Source organism: Vombatus ursinus, unplaced genomic scaffold (genome assembly GCF_900497805.2).
Source record: "Vombatus ursinus unplaced genomic scaffold, bare-nosed wombat genome assembly UNPS02014779.1, whole genome shotgun sequence".
NCBI lineage: Eukaryota > Metazoa > Chordata > Mammalia > Diprotodontia > Vombatidae > Vombatus > Vombatus ursinus.
The window spans coordinates 47315005-47342897 of NW_020954557.1; the positions used below are offsets into that span (position 1 = coordinate 47315005).

Genomic DNA, 27893 nt, shown 5'->3' on the forward strand with positions numbered 1-27893 from the left:
AAGGCAATGTAGAAAATATTAATAATATGGATTAAATATAAAAGTGTGTTCTGATTCCTTCCTTCCTTTCTTTTTTCTTTCTTTCTTTCCTTCTTTCTTTCTTTTTTTTTTTTTTTTTTGGAGAGCTGGTTGTTTTACACTTATCAGCATACAGGCATACCTTGGAGATATTGTAGGTTCTGTTCTAGACTATTGCAATAGAGCAAACATCACAGTAGAACAAGTCACGTGAATTTTTTGGTTTCCCACGGTATATAAAAGTTATGTTTACACTATACTGTAGTCTAGTAAGTGTGCAATAGTATTATGTCTAAAAAACAATGTATACACCTTAATTTAAAAAATATTTTATTGCTAGAAAATGCTAACTATCATCTGAGTCTTCAGCAAGTCGTAAATCTTTTTGCTGGTGGAGGGTCTTGCCTCGATGATGTTGATGGCTGCTGACTGATCAGGGTGGTGGCTGTGACGGTTTCCTAAAATAAGACAACAATAAGCTTTGCCACATTGATTAACTCTTCCTTTCATTTGAATACTTAAGAGTTTATTGTAGGGTTATTAATTGGCCTATTTTTAATATTGTTGTGTCTCAGAGAGCAGGGAGGCCCAAGGAGAGGGAGAGAAGGGTGGGAGGGACTGCTGTTTGGTAAAAACAGTCAGAATATACACAACATTTATCAGTTAAGTTTACTATCTCATATGGGCTCAGTTCCTGGTGTCTCAAAACAATTACAATAGTAACATCAAAGATCACTGATCACAGATCACTACAACAGATATAATAATAATGAAAAAGTTTTAAATATTTCAAGAATTACCAAAATGTGACACAGAGATGATGTGAGCACATGCTGTTAGAGAAATGGTGCCAGTAGACTTGCCTGACACAGGGTTGCCACAAACCTTCAATTTGTAAAAAATGCAATATCTGTGAAATGCAATAAAGCAAAACACAATAAAATGAGGTGTGCCTCTACTACTGATTTTCGTTCTCCTGACAGGTGATTGCCTTTCCTTCAACGCTATTTGACTGATAACCTCAGTCACGCTTCATTTCACTCCTTCCTCTCAAGCCACCTCCTCAATAGTCTCCTTGCCAACTGACTTGCAAGTATATCTTTTCCTTCCTGCTCCTACCTCCCCTACTAAATTAACGCTACCAAAGTTCCTAGAAGGGGTATATCAGTCTAGTCCTCTATGCCTGCCTGTCACAAACTTCGTTCCTGCCCCACCCCCCAGCTTAAAGCCTAGTGCGAAAACCGAGGGAGTGCTCTTTTCTGACTTTAGAAAATTTGCAGATGATTGTCAGAGCCAATGAGGTATAAGGACATGTTCCACTGAGACTGCATTTGCATCTAGTATAGACATGTGAATGGAACATTCTACATTTAGTAAATAGTGCAAGGCTTTGAGTAGTTCATTGGCATATGACAAGGCCAGTTTAAAAAAAAAAAAGCAACTTGCTCCTAGGATACAGGTAAGTTCTGTACCTTTTCCCCAGCCACCACCAATTGCTGACACCAACTGGAGAACTTTAACATTTAAAAGTACTGGAGAAAGATGGTGGGGCCAAGATGGACTGGTAGTAAGATGAGGTACATCAGACTCCCCACACAACTCTTTCACAAAGATCTAGAAAATGTACTATATCTGGTCCTGACTGGGAAATAGAAGAAAAAATCAAGGTGAAGTATATTTCTAACCTGTCAGATTAGGGATGCAGACAGAGAGGTCTGTGGACCCTGGAGATAGGTTCTTGGCAGGGGTGCATTCCTTAGGATCATTTCAGGGCACAGGAACTGAAAGATAACCAAGGTTGTACACCTGGGTAAGATGAGGTGCCAGACTCAACGAAAAGGACTCCAACCTTGTGCTAGATGTAAGGACAGTTGTCAAATGGCAGCTCTATCATTCACTACCCAGTTCTGTGTTAGAAATACAAGTTCCCAAGGAAGGGGACCTGCACCTAAAAGTAATGTTGTAGAATTAGTAGCAGTCCTTAGAAGTAGGCTATGTATTGAGAGAAGAATAAATTCAGAAGCAAACAGTAGCTGTGTGGCTCCGGCCCCAGGAGAAGATCAGATCTCAGTTTCACCTCCTGCCCAGTCTGAAGCTTGAAGCAGAATAACCAGTGTAAAAATCCCAGACCAAAGCAGAATCAGCAGCTCTGTCACTCTGCATCTGCAGAGCTGTCCTACCGGCCAATAGTGTCTGAGTCTAGCAGCAGTCTACTGAAACTTCCAACTAGAGCTGCTAGCAGTTACCAATAAAAGGAGCCTTCAGCTCCCCAGCGAGCCAAAAGAGCCTGGATGAAGGTTGACAGATTATTTTATTGACAAAAGGAGGAACATCCAAAAACTAGAAGGCAGCATCACAGATGGGGGAAACAATATGATTAGTTAAGAATCCTGTAGCATCATACAATAGATGGGCAAAACAATATGATTGGTTACAAAGTGAAAAGCATCAAAGGCATGGGAAGCAATATAATTGATCGAAAATCAGGAATGTGGGGCTAGCAATCCCACTTCCCATTTTGTCACTAGGAAATTCTGATTGATTTAGTCCACCTGCAAGAATAACTAATGGTATATAGATAACAGATTTCCTCTAAATGGTCAGGGATAGCTAGTGGTACAGACATAACAAAACTAAAGTGATTTATAGGGATACAACTTTTAAACTTAACTCAGAGAGGAAGACTGAACTTCTGAACCTATAAACTAAACTTAACTCAGAGACAAAGAAATGTGACTTAGGCAATTATACAAAATGTCAGTGCTGATACAGAATGAATCAATTACAAAAATGGAGACAATATCAATTTTTTTCTCAATGATCTTCATCCCTAAGTCACAATAGAGAAAGAAAGCTCTAGATCAATAATCCCAATGAATATTAATGCAAATTTTAAAAATAAAATATTAGCAACAACACTATAGCAACATATCACAAAGATTAGATGTGTACCAGGAATGCAGAGCTGGTTTGGTATTAGAAAAACCATAAACATAATTGACCATATTAATGACAAGAAGAACAAAAATCATATGCTTATATCCTTAGATGCAGAAAAAACTTTTGATAAGATATCCCAAAGCTCCTCCCTTAATAAGCAGTATCTTCCTAAAACTATTATCTGTAATGGGGAAAAACTAGAGACCTTTCCAATAAGATTAAAGATAAAGCAAAAATGTCTATTATCACCATTACTATTCAGTATAATGCTAGAAATGCTAGCTATAGCAATAAGACAAGAAAAAAAATTGAGGGAATACACTTAAGCAAAATATGAAACAAAATTACTGCTTTTTGAAGATGATATGATGGTTTACTTTGAGAACACTAGATAATTAAAAAACTAACAATTTCAGCAAAGTTATAGTATATAAAATAAACCCACATAAATCATCGACATGTTTGTATATTACCAACAAAATCCAGCAAGAAGAGATATTCCAGTCAAAACTACTATAGAAAATATACAATACTTGGGAGTCAACTTGTTAAGACAGACACAGGAACTATAAGAACATGGCAAGAAAACACTCTTTACACAAATACAAATCTAAATAATTAGAGATATGTTAGACTGAGCCAATATAATAAAAATGACAATATTGCCTAAATTAATTTACTTGGTGCCATATGAACCAAATTACCAAATGACTATTTTATAGACTTGGAAAAATTAATAGCAAAATTCACCTGGAGAATCAAAAAGTCATGAATATTAAGGAAATTAATAGAAAAAAGTGGGAAGGAAGGGGACTTAGCAGGACCAGATCTCAAACTACACTGCAAGGCAGTAATCTTCAAACAATTTGGTACTGATTAAGAAATAGAGAGGTTTATCAGTGGAACAGATTAGGTGCAAAATATATAGAAGCAAATGAGAACAGTATCCTAGTGTTTGTAAACCCCCAAATCCTAGCTACTGGGGCAAAAACTCACTATTTGATCAAAAACTATTAGGAAAACTAGAAAATAGTCTGGGAGAAATTAGGTATAGACTAACATCTCACACCATACACCAATTTAAACTCCAAATGGGCCCATGATTTAGACATAAAGAGTTTTATCATAAACAAATTAGAAGATCAAGGAAAAAATTATCCCTCAGGTTTATGGATAAGGGATGGATAAGGGTTCAGGACCAAGCAAGAGATATAGAGGATCACAGAAGGTAGAATGAACAATTATGTAACATAAAATTAAAGTTTTTGCATAAACAAAACCAATGAAGCTAAAATTAGAAGAAACAGGAAATTGGTGAAAAAAGCTTTGCAGCAAGTTTCTCTGGCAAGTGCCTCATTTCTAAAATATGTAGGGAACAGCTGCAAATTTATAAGAATAAAAGCCAGTCCCCAAGGGAGAAATGGTCAATAGATATGAACAGGTAGTTTTCTGAAGAAGAAATCCAAGCTATCAATAGCTATATGAAAAAAATGCTCTAAAACCACTAACAATTAGAGAAACGCAAATTAAAACAACTTTGAGTTCCTACCTCACACACATCAGGTTGGAAAAGTTGATAAAAAAAGAAAACAATAGATACTGAAGGGGCTATGCCAAGTCAAATACATTACAGTAGAGCTGTTGGTAGAACTATGAACTGGTCCAACCATCCTGGAAAGCAATTTGGACCAACCAGATTTCCAGAGTATTCATGATGAAACAAGCTACTCTCCTCCTGATAGAGAGCTGATAGACTTATAGTGAGACTTTTTTGGCGGGGCATGGTCAATTGAGAATTTGTTTTCACTATACATGTAGAGATTTTTCCTTACTTTCTCAGTGTGGAGGAGGGCAGGGTGGGAGATTGAGAAGGTAGATCTTCATTTGAAAATAAAACTTAAAAACATTTTTAAAAACTGGGGCACCCTGAATCCCAAAGCTGTTTGGTGACTACTGGGCAAATGGCCATTTTCTAGTTATAATGTAGCCCACATAGATGAGGATTTGGAAAATGTGACGGATGGCCACCATAAGTTAGGGTAAGGTTTGTTATCAAGGGGGTTCAGTCTTGAATCATGGAGTTGTCAAAAGGAAATGTCAAACTTCTGCTTCCCCAACTCCTGTCTGGGAAATGGCACACATCACTGCTAAAGCCCCGATGGTGCAGAACTGCAGAGGCTTCTGCCATTCTTAGGCTAAAGGCCTCTGCTCCTTCTGAAAAAGCAGATCAGCACTTCAGTCAAGATTGCAGCTGATCCTGAAGGTGGAGGCTCTGAATACAGAATCCCATCAAAAAGCAAACAAGACTAGGAAGTCCAGCAAGGTTAACCTTTGGGAGGACCAAGTTTAACTGAGCAATCTGTCCAGCAGAGATATCAACTTGCCCAAGCACAGATGCTGTTTCCAGTGTTGAATTTCATTAAAACTCTACAAAGAGGCAGTGCCTCGGCCACAGGGAGGTTGCTTACAACTACTGTACTTTAAGTTGGTGCCCTTTCTACACGTTTCTGGGCTAATGCACTCCAGGGTAATGGATGTTTTGTCCCTAGTTTTTCCCATCCCATTTGAGAAAATGCCTTTGTTAAGAGGTAATTGAGCCTACGGTCTAATTGTTCATGAGAAGCATTCTGGTGACGGCTTGTAAACGGTGGGGTTAGAAATGCAGACCTGCCGATTTACCTCAAGAATACTTGCCATCTGGGGATTCAACGGACAGACCCAAAGGGAGGTGCTCCACTTACAATATGTTTTCACCAATATGTTAGTTTATTGAAGACAGGAATAGTTTTGTTTTTGTCTTTGTGTCCCCAGTGCCTAGTCTAGTGCCTGATCCATAATAGATGCTTAATAAATAAAATTCTCATTCATTGCAGAACTTAGAGTAAGTTATTTGACTGCTAGACCCCAATTTTTTCATCTGTAAAATGGAGATACTCACCCAATTCACTTCAGAAGGCAGCTGTTACAGACGAAGCCAACGTATTGATGTGTTTTGCGTTACTTTACTTATCTGTTTCAGTGGAGTTGTGTGTGAGAAAGCAAGAGAGCAAAAGAGTATGAGCAAGAGAAAGAGAGACAGAGAGAGAAAGAGAGATATTAGCGTGATATAAAAAATAAGAAAAAATTTAAATCATGAAAGATACACAGAAGAGAACAGAAGGAAATTCAGAAGGGGACAGAGACAAGCAAGGCAGTTTTGTTAATATTGTGCTAAACTTAATACACACTTAAAAACAGATCAATAGAAATTCACAATTTCATATAAAAAGTGAGTAGTTGTGAGGATATGATGGGGTTTTATTATGTAGTATAAAAAAAGGTTAAAAATGCCATACAAACATAAGGTATTATAACTGAAATAGCTTATAGATTAGCATTACAGTATAAATTCTATTAGTCAAATATACTACAAGAACACATTGTTGGGACTGAAATTATCTTTTGAGATTCCTTTATTTTGTAAAATGCCTATTTTGTGTCCATGAGCTAACTACTGTTCTTGCCAAGGTAATAACTTGGCATTGCCACTTGGAAAAGTGGCATAGTGTAATTCATTGAATTAGGGGAATGACCTGGTCAGAATTAACCTTCAGGAAAATCACTTTGGGAGCTACATGGAGGATGGATTGGATCAGGGAGAGACTTGAGACTGATTAGGATTAATTTTTTAAAATTTTAAATGTTTTTAATGTGATTTTGAAAATCTTAATTTATAAGGCAACTTGTCTTACTGTCACCAACTTTTCAACACAAAAATTTTTATAATTCTTTATTTTCCATAAAATTACAACATGAAAATTGGGGTTAAGTAGTTTTTCTCCCTTGCCAGTCCTGCTAATCACAAGGCTTAATGTCCTTAGTCCATCCAAACAGACCAAAAAATAGTCTTTTTGATCATTGTAGAGATGGCTATTTTCCAATGACTCCATGAGATAGTATGAAATATTGGGATAAAATTAAAATATTGAAAAAACAGAAATATACCTGATATCAAAAACAACTGGCTTAGAAAATAGGTTGAGAGAGAATTTAATAATCATATTCTCTGAAAATCATTAAAAAAAAGTTGGGACACTATATTGCAAGAAATCACTAAGAGAAATAAATCAGAAATGAAAACTACTCAAATACTCTCAGAACCAGAAAAGAGTTGAACATATACACACAGAGAAGTTTAGTGTAGAAATACATTAAGCTAAATAGAGAAACAATCAGTAATAGAGAAGAGGGAAGAGGGGGGATAATACCAAGGAGCAAATATTTACAAGCAAAACAAATTTCTTAATCCCAAAGTGGGGATGAAAAGGAGGAGAAAAAGAAAAGAAATAGAATCTAAAAGGTTGGCCACCAGTTGGGGAATAGCTGAACAAATTGTGGTATATGAATATAATAGAATAATAATTAGAAAAGAGATGATTTCAGAGAACCCTAGGTATTATGAACTGCTTCAGAGTGAAGCAGAACAAGAACAATTTCTACAACAGCAACATTGTAAAGAAAAACAAAGTTGAAGGACTTATGAACTCTGGTCAATGTAATGATCAGAAGACCCATGCTGAATCATTATTACCCAGTTTCTGATAGAGAGGTATTGGACTCAAGGCGAAGAAAGACACACATTTTTGTACACTGTGAATTTTGATTGATTTTTGCTTATTCATTACAGGGTGGGTTTTTTTCCCCTTTATCTTGGTTTTTAATTGTGGGAGAAGAGGTGATGGGAGGGAAAGAGGATTAGTATTAGTGCTGTCCCCCCAAAGAGCCACTGTAATATTTCTAAGAACGCAAGGAATAGAAAGAAGTTTAGAAGGCAGCACAAGAAGGTAATATATAGGATTTACTACATACTTTTTAAAAAAGTAAAGTAGAATGAAATGGAAATTTATGGTTTCATATGCAATCCTCTTTTTGTCTTCTGTTGTGTATATGTAAATGTTTTTTGGTGCTTAAATTCAGAACAAAAATAAGAAAAAAGTATAAAGAATTGTTTTTAATTTGAAAAATCAATTTAATGGTATTCAAAAGTATTAAGTTTATCATGCAGTTCATGTTATTTGCTTACCTCTCTCTGTGAATAACTTTGGGGAAGCCCCTATAACCCTTAGGATTTGTTTCTTCAATGTTAAAATGAAGGCAGTAGAGTAGACGATCTTTAATATCCCTTCCAATTCAAAATCCTGTGTTTGATTCATTTTGTAAATTGGGAGACTGAATCCCAGAGAAAACATACCTAATTAGTATCAGACTCAGAACTTAGACTTAGGTCTCCGGATTCCTAGATTGAAGCTCTTTTCATTACATCACAATTCTTGAATAATGGTCTGAAGCTAACAAAATTAAATTTAGTAGAGATAAATGTAAAGTCCTGCACTTAGGTTCAAAAAGCCAACTGTACAATCAATCAACCAACAAGCATTTATTAAGGTCTTACTATGTGCCAGGCACCATAATGAGTACTAGAGATAAAAAAAAATAAAAAATAAACTGTGCCCTCAAAAAACTCATGTTCTAATCAGGCTAATTACATATCTAATTAATGTAGATATGTAAGTATATACACGATATATACAAAGAAGATACAAAGCAAATTTTGGAGAAGGAAGAAATAGCTAGGTAAGACTAGGAAAGGAGGACTGAGATGCTTAAACAGAATCTTGAAGAAAACCAGCGATTTCAAGAAGTGAGGTAAAAAGGGAGAGCCTTATGGGCATGGAAAACAGGTAGCACAAAGGCACAGAGATGGAAGACTGCGTTATCATGTTTGAAGAAAAGCAGGTAGGCCAGTACTTTCGGACCACAGAATTCATGAAAAAGAGTAACGTGTAAGAAGCATGAATAGATAGGAAGGGGTTGGGTGATGAAGTTCAACAGAGGAGTTCGTGTTTGTTCCTAGAGATAACAGGGAGCCACTGGAGTTTACTGAGTAGGAAAGGTGATATGGTCAGACTAGCACTTCAGGAAAATTACTTTGGCAACTTATGGAAGTTAAGCTGGAAAGGGGAGACTCTTCAGGCCAGGAGACCAATCAGGAGGCTATTGCAATAGTCAAAAGGTGATGACTGAAAAGATGTACACGATGTGGTAAAGGTGTTAGGGACAAGATTTGGCAAATGACTGTATATGTGAGGTGGAAGGTGAGTGAGAAGTCGAGGATGACACTGAGGCTACATATCTGGGTGACTGTAAGGATAGTTGGGATTTTGATGGTAGTTAAGTGCAGAGGATGGTTGCCTTTAGGAAAAAGGAAATAAGTAGTTTTTATCATATTTTTTGAGATATTTCTAGGATATTCCATTCAAAATGTGTACTAGATAGTTGGTGATGTAGATGTGAGGGTCATGTGCACAGAAATCATTGAAACAAGGGAGTTGATGAGATAAAATAAGACAAGTATAGAGGAAATAGAAGAATCCAGGCTGAATACTGGGGTATACCCACAGCTTGCAGCAACAGCCAGAGCAGTCGGCAAACCAGGAAAGAATATAAGGATAAACAATACTTCATGTAAAAAGTACCTGGGCATTTTCATGGATTGTAAACTCAGTATCAGCCAATAGGATAATTTAAATACTCAAATGTATCTGTAATCTTATTTAGCTCTCCCCTTAATAATAGAGGCTAAAACCTGATGCATACCTATCTTATGTGACTTGTTCATGTCATCCCATAAGTTTGCCATGAGATCCTCCCAATGTGGCAACTCAAGAAACAATAGTATTACATGACATCTAAAAAGCTAACATGATACTAGGCTGCATGAATAAAAGTAGAGGGTCCAAAATGAGGGAGGTGATAGTCTATTTTACTTTGTCTTAACCAGACAATATCTGGCAAACTCTATTTGGTTCTGGACACCACATTTTAAGGACAAACTAGAATTAGTCTAAAGGACAAAGACGAGGATGGTGAGGACTCAAAACAGTGGCTCATTTGGGAAAAAAAAAAAACAGAACTTGAGATCTTTAACATGAAGGAGATTTAGAAGGATCATTAAATACTTAAAGGCCTAAGAGGAACCAGACTTCTTGATCGTAGAAGGCAGGAACAGGCAACAATAAGTGGAAGTAACAGATAATGCAGGTATTTTTCCACAGGCTGCCCCCTAGCCTTCCTATAAGGTGCCCCCTCCTTGCCTTTACCTCCAAGCTTCTTTGACCTCTTTCAAAAAAGCTCAAATCCCACCTTCTGCAAAGAGCCTTTCCTGGACCCCTCCCATTGCTAATGCCTTTCCTCTAAGAGGACCTATCATTTACATTCTATATACAATCTCTATGTACGTTGTTTGCATGCTGTCTCCACCAAATGTGAGCTACCTCAGGATAAGGGCTGTGTTTCTCTTTCCTTTGTATCTCCAGCACTTAGTACAATGCCTGGGTGAACAAATACTTTTTGATCAAACACAAGGAAAATCTTTGTAAGAATTAGAACTGTTCAAAAATGGAACTGGGACATGAGTTTTCTGTCATTAGAGAACATTGTCAAGTAGTTGCGGAATAAACACTTGTCAAGGCAATAAACACTTGTAATGGCATTCATGCTTCAGATGTGGATTGGACTAGACGAGCTCTGACAATCACTAAGATTATAGGATAAATTATTTTTAAATTGTTTACTGGATGCATGTACTGGTAACAGATGATAGAAAGTAAGTGACATCAACTGGGAAGAAAGCATACTAGCAGTCTAATGCTTACATAGAACTTCACAGGCATTGAGGAAGATAAAACTAATTTATCTGTATTAAGTAATTTAACTATATAAATATCAAAATGGCACATGGAGAATCCTAGCGATGAGAGTATCATTCAGTAAGTTACTGATGCAGAAAATTACATTCCAGTCATTTGAAGAAGTTTATATTCTTCTCAAATGTATTAACTCACCTTCAGAAAGCAGTTGTTCAATATCAAGGTACAGGTTTACAGAAAAAAACAAAATTTATTAGGACAAGAATATTTTATCACTTAAGGCCTGTAAAGCTGTATTTTCTCTCTTTGGTGTTCTATCATATTTATATATACACACATTTCTGTACATATTAATGTATCTTGCCTAATGTTACTTCATTTCCCTAATCACATGACATTACGTAAAATACATTATAATTGAGATCATAGTAACAATGTCCTAAAATGAAATATTAGGAGGAAGAATGGAAGAAGATAGATTTGAGGACTAAGGGCTCTATGGAGCCAAGCTAGTCAGTGTGGGAGAGTGTTGTGGGTGTAACTTGAGGCAAGGGATGACAGGGAGTGATTGGGTGGAGATGCAAGAACTGAGATACTCTAACCATGGAATTGGTTGGAGGAGGCAGATGTTAGGATGGACATGAGTTGAATGAGCCTGGGCTAATCTTGACCAAAGAATACTACAGAGGAAATTCAAGGGCTCAATGGAATATTGTAATAACACATTTACTGGTGTTACTGACAAAAGATATTGGTTGGTACAATTTTATGTAGGGAATGTATGTATCGCATAAAGTTCTAAAAAAAATTTTTTAAATTCTTTGCTACTGAAATTCCATAAACAACTACTAGATCTGACATATAGACAGATGGCTATCTGTAAGGCTGGATGTGATCCAACATAATTTAACCTATTAGTTCTCTAAGTCACTTTCTCTACAACACATACAGGTAAATGAGATGTGTTTATTTATGTTTTACATTTACAAAATAACTGAGTAAATGGTACACATTTTTTTCCACATTAAATTATTCTAAGTACATTTTTTAGGGGCTAAGGGCCTCTGTTAATAATTTGGAAAAAATAAAAACCAGAGGAGTAATTCCATGCTGGACACTTAAGCCTAAAAATTAGATCCTTAAAATTAACATGTTTTGGTATAATTGTCTCAGTAAGACTTTATTTCAATGGCACAATCCTTTAAAATAGTTACTGTAACATGCCCTGTATTAATGAATATTTATAAGAATTTTGAGTTTTGTTGTTGAAGATTACATTGACAAGCATCATATGCACAGTGAATAAACCTATTCCCTGTAAAGCAATAAATGAGATTTTATGAAGTGAACTAGAAACATTTTTTAAAAATCATACTTTTTTGCATTTCATTCCAAAAGGAAAGTATGAAAATTTGGAATATATTGATATTGCATGTATTCTTTTAGAATATAACAACTAATTTTTCTGCTACTATATAAAATTTAAGTACGAGCTACTTTTCTTATTCATTTAAGCCATCCCCAATTTTGTTATGAATCATTCTTTATAAGTAATTTCAAATAAGAAAGTATTTCAGAAGCTGATGACCAAACTACAACAGAAGGTTCCAAAGAAACATCCTGAGGCAACCGAGAAATCAATTTATGTAAAAAATACCCTTTTCGAGGCATAGCAACATCATTCTTCTTTAGAGAGGTTATCGGACAGAAATCATTCTCACCATCACCCAGATAAATAATTTTGGCGTATTTCATTCCTTTTTGTAATTGTTTATCTAGAAATTCTACCATAACTTTTCTTTTACAGAGATTCTTTGGGCACTTATCACAATGATGAACATGAACACCTTCCAGAGTAAGATAACCATTGTCATTGAAAGCTGCTGGGTTTGTAAACACTTCATCAAACACATCACGAACAGCGGCAGCTCCTAAAATCCAATCTATGAAGACTGTATTTGAATCTGAAATCATTATGCAGTCAAAAATGTCTTTATTTTTTCCAACAAAGGTTATAAGCTCTATCATTCCTTCAATAAAAGGTATTTCTGTCATAGTTCTTTTCATTTCATATTCCCTTATTCCTTTATCTCCTAAATATTTAAAGACTCTGCCCATATATTCATTCCACTTTCCTTTTTCATAAGAATCTTTTAGTTCATTAGGAAGATTTTTCTCAGGAGCACATTTCATAATCCAGGTGTCACTATTTTCATCTATGACTGTATGGTCAAAGTCAAAAATCAGTAGAAATTTCATGGCTGCAGAATAAGATTTGTCTTACTCTGAAAAAGAAGAAATGTTATTTCTCTAAATATATTCTATTTTAAATATTTTCCTTCTATACTTAGATCAAACAATTTAATCAAAATATTTAATTTGAAAACATGAAAAGTTAAAATGTGTAAGAGGCTAAATTCTTCTCAATTATAGACACAGGAAAACTACTACAGCATTTTTCATTAGGGAGACAGAAATTTCCTCCATAAATGTAATACTCTACTAACTCAACCCGATATGGAAATAATCCTAGATTCTTGAAAGCTATGCCAGTGAAGTATAAGCTATGACAGGTTCTACTAAATGGTAAGTAAGAATCTAGATAAGTACAGAACGGCTCATCAAAAGAAGGTTAGCTAGCTATGAAAAAGACAAAAATGCAAAATAGCCTTTCCATGTTCTCAGTGTCAGTGGCAGAGTGACAGAAAAGGAGAAAAGAAGGGCCCAAGAATCATACAGTTTTTAAGTAAGCATTAAACTTTTGGTACTATGTACAACCTTTGTCCAAAGACCAATGAATAATGTATTAATAGAAGTGAACCACATTTATCTTGTTAAAACCAGAATACATGGGGAAGATGTGGCTAAATGAAAGTATGGCTCAAAGGTTCTTCTTGGAGAGATAAATTAATGATCTGGCAGAGTTGGTTTGAGTCTATGGTTAAAGTACATGAAACTGATATTTTGATAATTTTGATAAGTTACCATGAAAGCACCATCAAGGTGCTTATTCCTTATTACCAATATTTAGTGCAAAGGATATAGAAAAATTATTTTAAAATCTTGACGAGATTGTCTAATGGATCTAGGATCTCACTGATAGGAGGACTCAGTCCTCTAACAGTGGGAATGGCAACCTATCAATCACCTTCCTGCCAAATTAACTGGATTCAACAAATATTTATTAGGGGTATCCGGATGGTGCAGGGTTAGAGGCCTGGGCCTGGAGTCAGGAAGACTTGAGTTAAAATATGACCTCAGTCACTTAATAGCTGTGTGACCCCTAGGCAAGTCACTTAACCTGTCTGCCTCAGTTTTCTCATCTAAAAAATGGGAATAACAATAGTACCTACCTCCCAGGGTTGTTGTGAGGATCAAATCAGATATTTGTAAAGCACTTAGCACAGAGTCTGTCAAATAGCAGGGGTAATATAAATGTTAGCTATTATTATTGTTGTTGTTGTTATAATATGTCTATCATGAGTCTGTGTGAATTCTTAATCATGCCATCCTTAAATCCTTTCACTTTGACTATTTCAATAGCCTCTCTGCCTCATGTCTTCATTCTCCAATCCATGCTTCACACAATTGCCAAACTGATAGTCCCCTGGACAAAGAAGCTCCAGTGGCTTCCTCTTTTCTCTAGGATAAAAATATAAGCTCCTCTGCATAGTATCTAAGATCCTTCCCAGTCTGGCTTTGATCTCTTTTCCACACTAATTTCCCATGCCTCTCCCTCACGCATTCTATGTCCTAGCTAACTGGCCTACTCGCTGTTTCCTACATACTGTATTCCGTCTCCCACCTCTACGTCTTTGCATACGTTGTATGGTATGTCTAGAATGCCCCTCATGCTCATTTTTGCCTCCTGGAACTCCGTGCTCCTTTCAAAATTCAAATCAAAGTACTCTCTCCTCTTACATGAGGCCTTTCTTCATCGTCCCCAATTTGTTTATGATCTCTCCAAAATTACTGCAAATTTGCATTGTACATATATTTTTTTTAATTTATCTGTATAGATGGTGCTAGAGTCTAAGGTCCTTGAAGTGGGGCATTACCCCCCCACTACTTCACTTCTGTTACTGTAGCCTAGGGCCTATCATAGTGCTTCGCACATAGAACATTTTACAAATGCTTGCTGAATCAGATTGAAAATTAAGTCAAAACTAACCAAACTAAGTCAAAATACACTTTGATAATGGGTGAATTCAATGCAAAGTTGGGCAAAGGGAAGGATGGCAAAAACTAAGTTGGAAAATATGGTTCTGGATCAAGAAGTGGAATAAAAAAAAACAAGGGTTTCTAGACTACTTTGGAGCCTAAGCCACAAATAGCATCACAAAAATGAAACTGACCACCGAACAGGAAATAATTGATTATAGATGTAGCAGTCATTTCAGAATGACTGTACAATCAGATAATAAGAGGAAAGTTCAAAGTAAATACAAAATTGGAAGAAAGGATAAAGATGAGGAGATGCCAGATGATTACGACAGTTTTAACCTGACCTGTTTAAACAACTTGTTGACTCTGAAAAGAGAAAAATGAACAAAATGAAGGTACTGTTTCTATTACAATTTCTTAGAAGTTAAACAATGCAAAACAGTTACTATAACAAAGAGGCTGAAAGAGTTCAGAAACTACATGAAGCCAGCAAAGCCAGAAAAAAACTTAACGTTTTTTCTAAGGAGAAAGATATGGCAGCAAAGGATAACAATACTTTAAAGTATAAGCTATTTGCAAAACATTACAGAAGAGAAACAAAGAAAACCATGGGTAATGCCTCACAATATAGCAATAAGCAGTGAAGAAAACAAGTTAGCAAAGAACCTCATGTGATACCTAAGCCAGATTATAACTGGAAGTATTTATAGATGTGGAAGCCAGAAAAAGAGATGCAGAACAAACAGTTCTGCTGACATTTCTACAGCAATCTAGTTTCCTCAGTGGAACTAACACATTCAGACTTTCCCACGGTGGGACCAGATGTCTATGGGAACAAGCAGCAATTCTATGTACGATGAAGTCCAGAAGAAAACTAGGCCTGTCCAGATACATAAAGAAAAAAATCTTTGTCCCTTTGCTCTATCCCCACTGATGCCTTGTCAGACCCAACCCTGGGTTACCCAGACCATGTGCCTTTCATGCTCTCAATCAAGTGTTGTTGAAGGGTGCTGGAGGAATTCACATAATCAGGCTAACTGGATCCACTATGAATTTGTTAATCTAATATTACACTGTCTACACTGTAGTAAGACACATCTTTTCCTTTTCTCCTAATGGACTCCCTATCATACTCCCCACAGCTGCCATTTTAAACCTTTTCTCTTCTCAAACCTCCTAAACCATTCCCTACCCTCTCTCTCTCTCTCTCTCAGCAAAGGACCTCACAACATACTATGCTAAGAAAATAGAGGCCATTTTAAATAGTCACTATTCTCTCTCTGTCTATGTCTCAAAGTCCTATGATCAACACTCCCCATCTTTCCCCAAAAGCTAACCTCTCTACTTTTTATCTTGATCCCATTCCCTCCACTAGCTTGCCCCTACAATCATGCCCTTTAATTTTCTATCTTCCCATACTGAATCCTTCTCTGCTGCCTACGAACATGTTCAAATCTACTTGATCCTAAAAGCCCCTTTCACTTAACCAGACCATCCCCCCAAAGCTATGGTCTTCCATCTTTCCCTTTTTTCACAATAAAATTCCTAGAAAAGGCTGCTTACATTCACTGCCTTTACTTCCTCTTCTCTCACTCACTTTTTCAACCCCTAGCGATCTGGCTCCCAACCTCACATCATCCAAATGAAATTCTCTGATGGGAAATCTCCTTATCCTGCAAGATTAAATCAGATTCGATACTGACATCTCTGTAGCTTGGTGGTACAGTGGATAGTTTTGGGCCTGGAGTCAGGAAGGCTCACCTTCCTGAGTTCAAATCTGGGCTCAGATACTTACTAGCTGTGTGACCCTGGGCAAGTCACTTAACACTGTTTGCCTCAGTTTGTTTATCTTTAAAATGAGCTGGAGAAGGAAATGGCAAACCATTACAGTATCTGTCAAGAAAATCCGAATGAGGTCACAAAGAGTCAGACATGACTGAAACCACTACAACAAACTGACATCTCATCAGAAGCCTTGGCCCCTCTAACTGGAGAGCTGGACCAGAAGCTCTAAAACCTCCATTTAAGAAGGGGACCCACTACGGTCTCCTCTCCATTATGACACCTAACACCAGGTACCTTTTCTGTCTTTCATCCCCACTTTTCAGCTTCCTTTTGGTTGTTATCTTCCCCAATTGGATTGTAAGCTCCTTAAGGCCAGGGATTCTTTATTTGTATTTATATCCCAAGTACTTAGCACAGTGCCCAGCACACAGTAGGTATGTAATAAATGCTTACTGAATGAATCACCAATGATGTAGTAAACAACAATTTACATGGCCACGTATTACTTCACAGTTTTTATCCTCCTTGATCTATTATGTGGTATTAGGCATTGCTGACAGCCCCTTCATCCTAGATATACTCTCCTCCCTGGATTTTCATGACTTTGCTCCTCTTGGTTCTCCTACCTGCTTGGACACTTTCCCTCTGTTTCCTTTGCTGAATCCTTCAAGAATTCTTTATTTTAGCTAAATGGCCTTGTCATTCCCTGCACACACATCCATCTCTTGTCTCTCTAACTTTGTACAAGTATATTCCGGGCCTAGCATGCACTCCCTCCTCACATTTGCTTCTTACAATTCCTTGTTTCTTCCGAGGCTCATCTCAAGAACAATCTTTTATAGGAAGCTTATCCTGTTTTCCTTAATTGCTAGATCTGTCCCCCTGCTCACCCCCAAAATATTTTTACATTTAGCATTTGATTTTCTATATTCATAGTGTGGTCCCAATGAAACCATCCACAGATTGTAAGCTCCTAAAGGGCAAGAATTGTTTTGTTTCTTAATCCCCAATATCCAGTACAGTTCTTGGCACATAAGTTCTTAGTAAATATTTGGTAAATGAATCCGTGGAGGCAACATGATTTTTAAGGCATTCAAGAATCAATTTTGGATATATCTTAAAGAAGGGAAGCTTTCAAAAGAATAGAAAAGATTGTGGCTGGTTCTTTTACTGAAAAAAAAAAAAAGGGTGACTGCAAAGACACTGCCAACTCATAATATGTTTAATTTCTCATCTCTATAAAATCTTTACGGTTTAAGCAAAAGAATATTCTTGATGAAAACAGGAGAAGGGATCAGGCAGGCTTTTGCAGGCAATTTTCTACAGCAGATGGTATCTTCATAGACCCATACTGACAGATGTAGAGAATATAGAGCCTGCTATATCTACTGCTGATTTAAAAAGGCATTTGGCTTACTAGCTGTGTGACTCTGGACAAGTCACTTAACCCCAATTGCCTTTTAAAAAAAATAATAAAAAGGCATTTGACTATGCAAAATCAAATAGAACTTTATAGGCCTGTCTCAAACAAGATTCAGTAGACATTGTGCTAGGCCCTGAGGATACAACAAAAACCTTACTTTCAGGGATGTAACAATCTAATACAAGGGCAAACATGTTCATTAAAAAAACAAAAACAACCTGTGATGTGAAAGAAAGGGAGATAAATGCCAGTTCTAGATCCAAGCAAAATGCCACAAGAATTCTGATGAGGATTTTACTTGGAATGGAGGGGAGGGAAAAAGGCATGGACTCAAAGAGATCCACATGGGGGTGGGGAGAGTCTATTCTAAGCATGAGTGAATGTATAAGCAAAGGTAAAAGAGAAACTATGTTTAGATTATGTAAGATTTAAGGAAGTAGAGGCAAAACAGAAAATATGTAAAGATTATATAAAATTTAAGAACAATTGTGCCTATGGAGATTAACCTTCTTTGATCTTCTGAATACTGATATCATATGAGGCATATACCAGGGAGATACATGCTCACCTATGATGTTTGCCAGTGCATTGGATATCTTGTAAAGAGTCTAAACAGAAGTGATTCCCTTTTAATGGTGAGGTTTTCCAAATGCAATTCATAGAATACATTCTATTAATTGCTTCAAATCACAGCACACTACAGAGGTTCCTCAGTGAAACTGTTAATTTTAAAAGATTGGTTTACTCATCTAAAATGGAAAAAACAAGATAGATGAAAAACATATATTGTCCAAAGTACAATAGGCAACTGGACAGGAAACCCATTCAGTTAGTTCAACTATATATGGAAAAGTGTTGTATAAGAACAATTAACTAGGCTCAAAATTAAGTAAAGGATATCAGATTGAATCACATTTGGCAAACTATAGCACCTCTGAAGATCCTGTTGCTACAAAACTCCAATTTTTAAACACCAATAGCATTCAATGGATGCAAATAAAATAACAACACATTTTCCTACTAATCAAAATTGTAGATAACTTCAAGGTTGTTTCAAGGTATAAACAAAGTATAGGGGGCAGCTAGGTGGCACAGTGGATAGAGTACCAGCCCTGAAGTCAGGAGGACCTGGGTTCAAATCTGACCTCAGACACTTGACACGTACTAGCTGTGTGACTCTGGGCAAGTCACTTAACCCCACTGCCTAGCAAAAAAAGAAAAACAAAAGAACAAAGTATATACCTTGAAACAATCTACAATTTTTGTAGAGAAGATATCATTAAAGATACATGTGAGCTGGATCATGTAGTGAGAATCAGAAACAAATGAACAGCAAAATGTTCCATGGTACTTTTGAGATATTAAAAGAATCAGAGGAAGTCTTCAGGACATTGGTTGGACTCTCCCCTCCCCCCACCCTCCGGCCACATGGAGGATTTAAGCAAAGATATGAAAGAGAAACGTACAAGATAAGAAGGCATAGAGGAGCTATGATTTATACTGGTGTTGACAGCACTAAAATTAACTGAAGTGCAACTACATATAAGTATCTACCTAAGTCCAAAGTATATCTGACTACTTTACCATCTAAAATGATATCCATAACATTACCTGAATTCCTATTGGTATAATTCTACAAGCTAAGCGTCTGAAGGGTAGGTATAAAAGTGACCATGGGGCTAGGGTATCTTTAAAGATCAAAATGAAAGTATACTTAGCATTCTATTCTAACATGAATTATTATGAGACAGTTAAATTGAAAACTCAAGGGAGCAAAACAGAAGAAAATGTGGGTTAACTATGCCTACTAAAACACCCAACATTAATCCTCGAGATTACTTTGTTTAAAAAATGTTTAAAAATATGCCTGTTTCTGTTTACCAGAATCAAATTCTGACCAAAGTATTATATTGCACAAATTTTTGTAATTTTAAATTCTTATTCTAATAGGTATTTTTAAAAATTTATTAAAGATATTTAGCTTAATAATTAATTTCAAATTCCAATGCTCACTGGAATATTAATATTGTTGTGCTGCCATAGGCTAAATAGCAAAGAGAAAACAAGACACTTGATCCTAAATAATTTCTGGTAACAATTTTGTAAGAGATATGCAATACATAGATAGTCTGGCACTAATATGCCAAATAAAAATGGTTTATGAATGGTCTATCACTCTAGGAGGAAATGGATTATGATATAAGAATTATTTATAGCTTTATTTTGTTCCACTCCAGCTATTAGAGAATTCATGATTCCATTTTCAAGTCTACTGAAAAGAATGAAGATGCCTGAAAGAACAGATGGGGATTAGCAGTGGGGCTGTAAGGAGACTAATAAGAAACCAAAGGAAAAGACAACAGATGGTAATGAGTAGCAAAATGGAAGGTAAATGTATGAGAATTTAGACAGAATATAATAATAAAGAGGGTAAAAGCAATAACTAGGGACTATTTGTAGATATAAATTAAAAAGGTACCAAAAGGAAAAGGTTTTTATAGACAGGGATATAAAACCATAAAAACAACTTGAGATAAAAGGAAACAATAGTTTTTGGGTAAAGTTTAACACTTACCTGAAAATGTTAATAAGCTCCAAAGCACAAAGTAACCAAAAACATTCCTATATGAGACCTATCTTAACTTTGTTAAGATCTTTTAACTGTTAAGAGATTTTTAGCAAAAAGTACCTAAAAAGAAAAAGGAGAACACAACCAATATAAAAAAGAAAACACCAATAAAAGAGCTGAAATATTTGACATTTAAAAATGGGCAGTTCCCTGACTTAGGAATGACTTGTACAGATGAACAAATGGTGGAGGAGTTCAAATCCAGATATGCCCCAACCTCATAGAAGCAATTGACCATTCCCTAATCGGGGTTCAGAACACATAGAGATCAGAAATGTGTCTTCTTTTATGCAGTTAATAATTACTCACTGTTTCTATAGAAAAATGTAGTCTGAATTCCAAATCATAGGCTTAAAAATGAACTTTTGAAACATACCCTTCCTAAGGTGAAGACTACCTGTGATTTAGATTTATTTTTGCCACAGTGGGGAAGAGGTCACTAAACTTCTGTAGCTCCCAATCCCCCCACGTAGGTTGAACCGCTATTCTAGTTAACATAACTCCACTAGTCTACTTTGTATCCATCTACTAACAGATCTTTCTGTTGCTCTTCTTTGTTCCATTTCTTTGATTCCTGTCCATTTTTCATGCTATCTCCAGCACCCAATTATTATTGTAATAAATGTCAAGAGAAACAGCTAATGAAGAGATACCTACCCAAATTAATTTCTCCAAGGGAACAATGTTTTATTTCACCTTAGAGCTGGAGTTCAATGGCCAGAACCTTCTCATTTTAAATACCATGCAGGTTATTTCTCAATATGTTTCAATACACTTTCATGAGGAACAGTCCTTGCTTGGAAGCAATGGAAGTGAGGCTTCTTAATTACACCTAAAATTAAAAACCAATACCTTAATAACTTAATATGTGTCACATAACATCTCACTCCTCCTCTTTCCTCTTCCACTAAGAAAACACAGATTAGTATGGGAAAAAAATAAACATAACTGAAAAAATAAGCACTCACAGATGTCAAAGCAGTAATGTGGAGATTTTCAGATCCAATTTCTTTTAGATTTTAATGTCTAGATGAGAATCATGGAATAAGAACATTTAATGACAGAATTTTGAATCGTTCTACAAATATTCGGAGTTTTAATAGTCAAAAGACAACTCCAGATTCATCTCACTTCTCTACCAACTCAGAGAAGGTCTAGGGTTTTCTTCTTTTATCCACAAAAACGAATCTAATGGATTACTTATTTATATACATATCTGTTTAGTTCAGGTGAAAATTATATCCAGTAGCTATGGGAAGGATTACATAAGTCTGGTCATAAAGGAAGCTGGTTCAGTTTTACATCACTCACTAGGGACTTAGGTTACTCTAGCATGGGCCTATGACGTGTTATAGTGGATAGGAAGATGCTATAGTTTTCCCACTGAGTAGGGCCTTCTATATATACTTCATAGAGTTACCCAGATCCCTTGAGGGAAGCTTGGTCTCCCTTGGATCTCCAACACCAGGAATGACTCACAAGTCAATCTAGAAAGTCCAGGATGCCTTATGCTACTACTTCATCCTGGTTCTTCTCTTACCCATCTGACCTTTCTTTCCTGGATTTTCATCCAGGTCAACCCCACTAAACATGGGTGTCTTACAGGTTTCTATTCTGGACCCTTTTCTCTTTTTACATTATTTCACTTGGTGATCTCATCAACTCCCACAGATTAAATTATCATCTCTATGCTGATGATCTACTCCCTCAGCTCTAACTTCTCTGCTGACCTCTAGTCACACCTTTTAGACAACTCGAATTAGACGTCCAGTAGGAATATTAAATTCAACATGTCTAAAACTGAACTGATAATCTTTCCCTCTAAACTCTCCCCTCTTCCTAAATCTTGTATTATTATTGATGGTACTACCATCCTTCCAACCACTCAGGATCACAATCTAGGTATCATCCTATACTCCTCATTCCACCCCTACCACCCATGCAATTTATTACCAAGGCCTGGCAAAAATGCCTTCATGGCATCTCTCACATATTCCCCCTTCTCTCTTCTGATACTGCTACCGTTGTGGTGAAGGTCCTCATCGCCTCACACCTGAACTACTTCAATAGCCTGCTGGTTGGTCTCCCTGCCTCAACTTTTCCCATTTGAATTCATCCTCAAGAGCTGCCAAATTTATCTTCCTAAAATGCAAGTCTGACCATAACATCACATCCCTCCTCCCCATTCAATAAACTCAAGTGACATCAAGGTGATATAGTATATACAGCCCTGGATCTGGAGTCAGGAAGACCTGAGTTCAAATCTGGCCTCAGAGACCTGAGTTCAAATCTGGCCTCAGATACTTAGATCATTTTACCTCAGTTTCCTCAACTGTAAAATAGGGATAATAATAGCACCTACCTCACAGGGTAGTGATGATAAAATGAAACATCCTTAGCACAGTATCTGTCAAATAACAAGCACTATAAAAATGCTTCTTTTCTTCTTCCCCTTCTCCCCACTTCCATTATCTCTAGGATCAGCCAATCATTCAGTCACTATGTATTTATTAAGTGTCTAATATGCACCAGACACTGTGCTAAGTGCTGAGGATACAAAGAAATGTAAGACAGTCTCTGCCCTCAAGAACTTTACAATCTAATAGGGGAGAAAACATATAAACAAATATGTAAAAGCAAGCTACAATAAACAGGAAACATGATAAATAGTAAATAAGAGGGAAGGCATTAGAATTAAAAGGGATTTGGGAAAGGCTTCCTGTAGAAGGTGAGATTTTAGACTTGAAGAAAGCTAAGGAAGCCCGGAGCTGGAGATGAGAAGGTGGAACATTCCTGACATAGAATTTTCACAGCCAGTGAAAATGCCCAGTCAAGAGATGTGGTATCTAGTTTGAGGAGCAGCAAAGAGGCCAGTGTCAATCGATGGAAGAGTATGTAGAGGGTAGAGGTATAAGGGGGCATGAAGTATAAGAAGACTAGAAAGGAGGAGCACTCTAGGTTATGAAGGGCTTTAAATGCCAAACAGAGGATTTTATATTTGATCCTGGAAACAATAGGGAACCACTGGCATTTACTGGGTAGTAAGGGTGATGTGGTCAGTCTTGTACTTTTGGAAAATCACTCTGGCAGTTGAATGATGGACTGGAGTGGAGAGAGACTTGAGGCAGACAGACTCATTAGCAGGCTATTGCAATAGTGCAGGTGTGAAGAGATGAGGGCTTCTACCAGGGGTGGTTGTGGCAGTATCAGAAAAGAGAAGAGGGTATATTGGAGGGATATTGTAAAGGTGAAACTGACAGGCCTAAGCAACAGACTAGATATGGGTGGAGTGAGAACTGAATATGGTGGAGTGAGAGATAGTAAAGAATCAAGGATGACATCTAAATTGAGAGACTGGGGGACTGGGAGGATGGTGGTACTTTCAATAATAACAGAGAAATTTGGAAGGTAGGAGAGCTTATGGAGAAAGATAACAAGTTTTGGACATGTTGAGTTTAATATGTCTACAAGACATCCAGTTCAATATGTCTACTAGGCAGCTGTAGACTGGAGGAAGTAGAGAGATTAAGGTTGGATAGGTAGATTTGAGAATGATAATTGAATCCACAGGAGCTGATGAGATTACCAAATAAAATGGCACTGAAGGACAAGAGGGCATGGAACAGGGCCCTGGGGGCCATCCATGATTAGCATGGCCTAATCGAAGATCCAGCAAAAAAGACTGAGAAGATGCCAGTCATATAGGTAAAAGGAGACCCAGGAAAGCTTGATGTGACATATCTAGAGAGAAAAGAGTATCAAGAGGAGGATGATATGATAGTGTCAAAAGCTGCAGAGAGGTCAAAAACAATGAGGATTGAAAAAAAGGACTTCAAATTTATATTTATGTCCTCTGGCTTTCAAAGTCTTTCAGAACTCGACTCCTCTCTAACTTTCCAGTCTTCATAGATCTTACTCTTCTCCATGTACTCTGTGATCCAATGACACTGGCCTCCTTGCTGTTCCTTGAACACAATACTCCATCTCCTTACTCCAAGTGTTTTTCCTCCATGCCAGGAGTGGTCTTCTTCCTTATCTCTGCCTTCTAGTTACCCTGGCTTCCTTCAAGTCTCAGTTAAAGTCTCACCTTTTACAAGAAGCTTTTCCAAGAAGCTTTTCCATCCTCTTTAATCATTTTGAGATGATCTCCCAGTCCCCTCCACATTCACCCAACTTATCCTAAATATAGCTTGTTTGTACATAGGTAGGTGGTGCAGTGGATAGGTACTAGGCCTGAGTACAAATCCAGCCTCAAACTAGTAAGTATCTGAGTGTGCAACCCTGGGAAAGTCACTTAACCTTTGTTTGTCTTTGTCTGAGGTTCTTCAACTGTAAAATAAGGATCATAATAGCACCTATCTTACAAGGTTCAAATGAGATAATATTTATAAAGTACTTAGCACAGTGCCTGGCACATACGAAATGCTTCAAAAATGCTTGTCTTTTAATTGTTGGCATGTTGCCTCCCCTATTACTGTAAGCTCCTTGAGCACAGGAACTGGCTTTTTTGCCTTTCTTTGTATCAGTCCCTGGCATACAGCAGGCACTTAATAAATGCTAGCTGACTGACTGAGCTAGAAATGTATTGGATCAACCTTATTTGAATGACAATCTGATATGTTATATTCTACCCCTATCACTAATGTATAATGCAGCCTACTAAGACTCATTTGTAAAGTCATATAAAAAGTTATTAATATATTCTACTACCCATGTAAGTATTCATAAATACTTTTTAATACTTCAGTGAAACTAAGACTTTGTAGGTGTGAGTACCATTTTCTGCCTTTCCTCCCCCACCCCCATGCCATGCAAACTGCAACTCCTCTATGCCTTAACAGAAGGTCTTCATGAGCGGTAGCTGAAAAAATCCATCACCCTACAGCCAGCCTGATGGTTAATAATTTTTAACTACTTACAATTAAAATTACCTACAAGTTTTCCATAACATATTAAAATGAAACACACATACCCAAAATTACTGCTATTCTATGATTACAATTTTTTCATCTGGCAAACACTGTACATACAAAAATAATTTCTTTCTTCAACTATTTTTTACTAACCTTTCCCCTACTTACCTATGTCATAGGGAAGTACAACAGATGGTTGTGAGCCTGAAGTAATATGGTACAGCTGTAAATCATAACATCAGCTTTCATTAAAAAAAATTCTTAGTTTTCCAAAATACAGTTCTTTAAAACTAAATCTTTTAAAGTTTGGAACAATGGGCCTGGCCTAAGTTGTACAGCTGCAAAACAATGTTATTAGTTATAAAGTTCCTTTAAGTATTCTTCAATGTTAGTAAATAAATTTTAACATTAATCAAAAAATGGATCAAAGATGGATCAAGAAATGGATCAAAACAAAAGAAAACTGAAAACTGCCTCTGCTGTTTAACTACCTGGGTGACTTTGGGCAAGTCACTTAACTTCCTCAAGTCTCTGAGTTCTCTCACATATAAAATGAGGGATTTGGTCTCCAGTTCCTTTCCAGCTCTATGATCCTATGAAAGACAAAGAAATAGGAGAAAAGCAGAAACATTTTCGAAAGGAAATGAATTATATAAACTATGTAAATCCTATTCCTCACTTCTTTAATGGTCACAGTGAAGGATTTAAAGTACATTTTTGCTAATGAAATAATCTGTATATCAATGTGACTTAGGAGTTATTTTTACAGGCGCTAGGTACATTAATGCTTAGTTCTTACAAGTCTTATCCAGAAAATTTTTATTCCGGGATGCCTGTCTAGTCCCTAAAATAATCTCTAAATTATAAATAATTTAGAATTGCCAGACAATGTCCCTATTGAACTACTTATTTCTATACTGCTTATTTAGTATATAAACATTCCAGGACAAAGCAGGAATTTTACTTAAAGCAGATAGGAGGCGGCCTAGCACAGTGCAAAGGCTGCTGAACTATAACGAATAGATCCTGGTCTAAATCTCAGCCCTATTTTTGCTACTACTTTTGTGACCCTGGTCGAACTCTGGGATACTTCACTCACATGTAAAATGACGGACCGAATTATTTGTCTTCTAAGGTTTTCTTCCAGCCCCAAATCTATGAGCCTATGAATAGGAATTTAGAGATCATCTAGTCCAGGAGTTTTAAACTGGGCTCAGAGAGCTTGTTTTTCAAAATATTTTGACAGCTTCATTTCAACATGAATAGTTTCCTTTACACAATACATTTATTGTGCTAAGCCCTTTATAATCCTATGCATTTTATTTTATACTTTTAAAAAACATTATTCTGAGGAGTCCAGTACATAAAAAAGGTTAAGAACCTCTGAACTTAGACCAACCACCTCATTTTACAGATGAAAAAATAGACTTGGAAAGATGAAATCACTCGTCAAAACCTAGCTGGGGAGTGACAAAGCCCAGATCTCCCGACTACAAGCTTAGTAGCTTTATTAAAATAAATAAAAACTATTTTTGGCCGAATCGGTGATTTATCAGCGCAGGGCGGCTTAACCGCACAGCTCTTCACCATCCTTTCCAAGAGTCCCCCGGGGCACTGACAGCCTTGAGTGGTCAACAGGCCCCACCCTACCTTGCCCCAGGTCAAGGTCCGGCCAAGTGTCCTTAGGACGGGAGTGGGGATGGGGAGAGCAAAGGCAGAACCCAAAGTCTGTACCTCTACGGGGAGCTCGTAGGACCACAAATCTAGACCTGGGGGGGGGGGTGGAGGCCGCTATAGCCAATCTCCCCTTGGTTTACAGATGAGGAAACTGAGTCCCAGGGATGTAAAGTCCTTATTTATGGTGACAACTGGGAAACGTCCCGCCTCCTCCAGGAGAGCCCCGGCTTTTTGGATTTGGAAGCCAAAATATTCGAGACGCTTTGGGTAAGCTCCTGGGGGGTGCGGGTGGGACTGGGGTAAATGGCCTTCCAGGCTCCCCTCAGGGCGTCCCCCACCCCCTCGGACCCTCTACGGAGCGGGTTACGCTGGCTCTCCCTCCCCGAGGCTGCGGTCCCCGCTGCGGCAGCCGTCGCGGGGCTCCCCATCCCCCCCCAGCCTTGGGAGAGAGGACCCAGCCCGGTCCGCGGCCCACCCTCCCGCCTCCGCTGGCGCCCCAGGCACCGGCCGGACCCTGATCCCGCACTCACTGGCATCGCCCTTTGCTCCCCGCCCAGCCGCGGCCTCTGCTCCGCCCGCCCCCAGTAAAGGCCAAACCGTCCCTTCCCGGACACGACTCCGCCCCAGCCCCGCCCCCTGTACCCCCCCCGGAATCG

General features: G+C 37.4%; 1 protein-coding gene across 9 annotated transcripts; it reads right to left on the bottom strand.

Annotated features, from left to right (window-relative positions):
- Nucleotides 1-337: 337 nt before the first annotated feature.
- PHOSPHO2 (phosphatase, orphan 2) lies at nucleotides 338-27838 on the bottom strand. 9 transcript variants are annotated; one of them, XM_027865864.1, is made up of 7 exons: nucleotides 27768-27838; nucleotides 25729-25783; nucleotides 21616-21673; nucleotides 21305-21479; nucleotides 20594-20707; nucleotides 18587-18767; nucleotides 10826-12931 (listed from the first exon to the last, which is right to left on the bottom strand). In XM_027865864.1, exon 7 carries the CDS (start codon nucleotides 12903-12905, stop codon nucleotides 12177-12179), a length of 729 nt encoding a protein of 242 aa, XP_027721665.1. In that variant the 5' UTR covers nucleotides 12906-12931; nucleotides 18587-18767; nucleotides 20594-20707; nucleotides 21305-21479; nucleotides 21616-21673; nucleotides 25729-25783; nucleotides 27768-27838; the 3' UTR covers nucleotides 10826-12176. The 9 variants fall into 9 exon arrangements, 8 of the variants coding, with proteins under 8 accessions (XP_027721665.1, XP_027721663.1, XP_027721666.1 ...); XM_027865862.1 differs by lacking the exon at nucleotides 27768-27838 and adding an exon at nucleotides 26052-26085; XR_003569425.1 differs by lacking the exons at nucleotides 10826-12931; nucleotides 18587-18767; nucleotides 21616-21673 and adding exons at nucleotides 338-476; nucleotides 1704-1799.
- Between the last annotated feature and the right edge of the window lie 55 nt (nucleotides 27839-27893).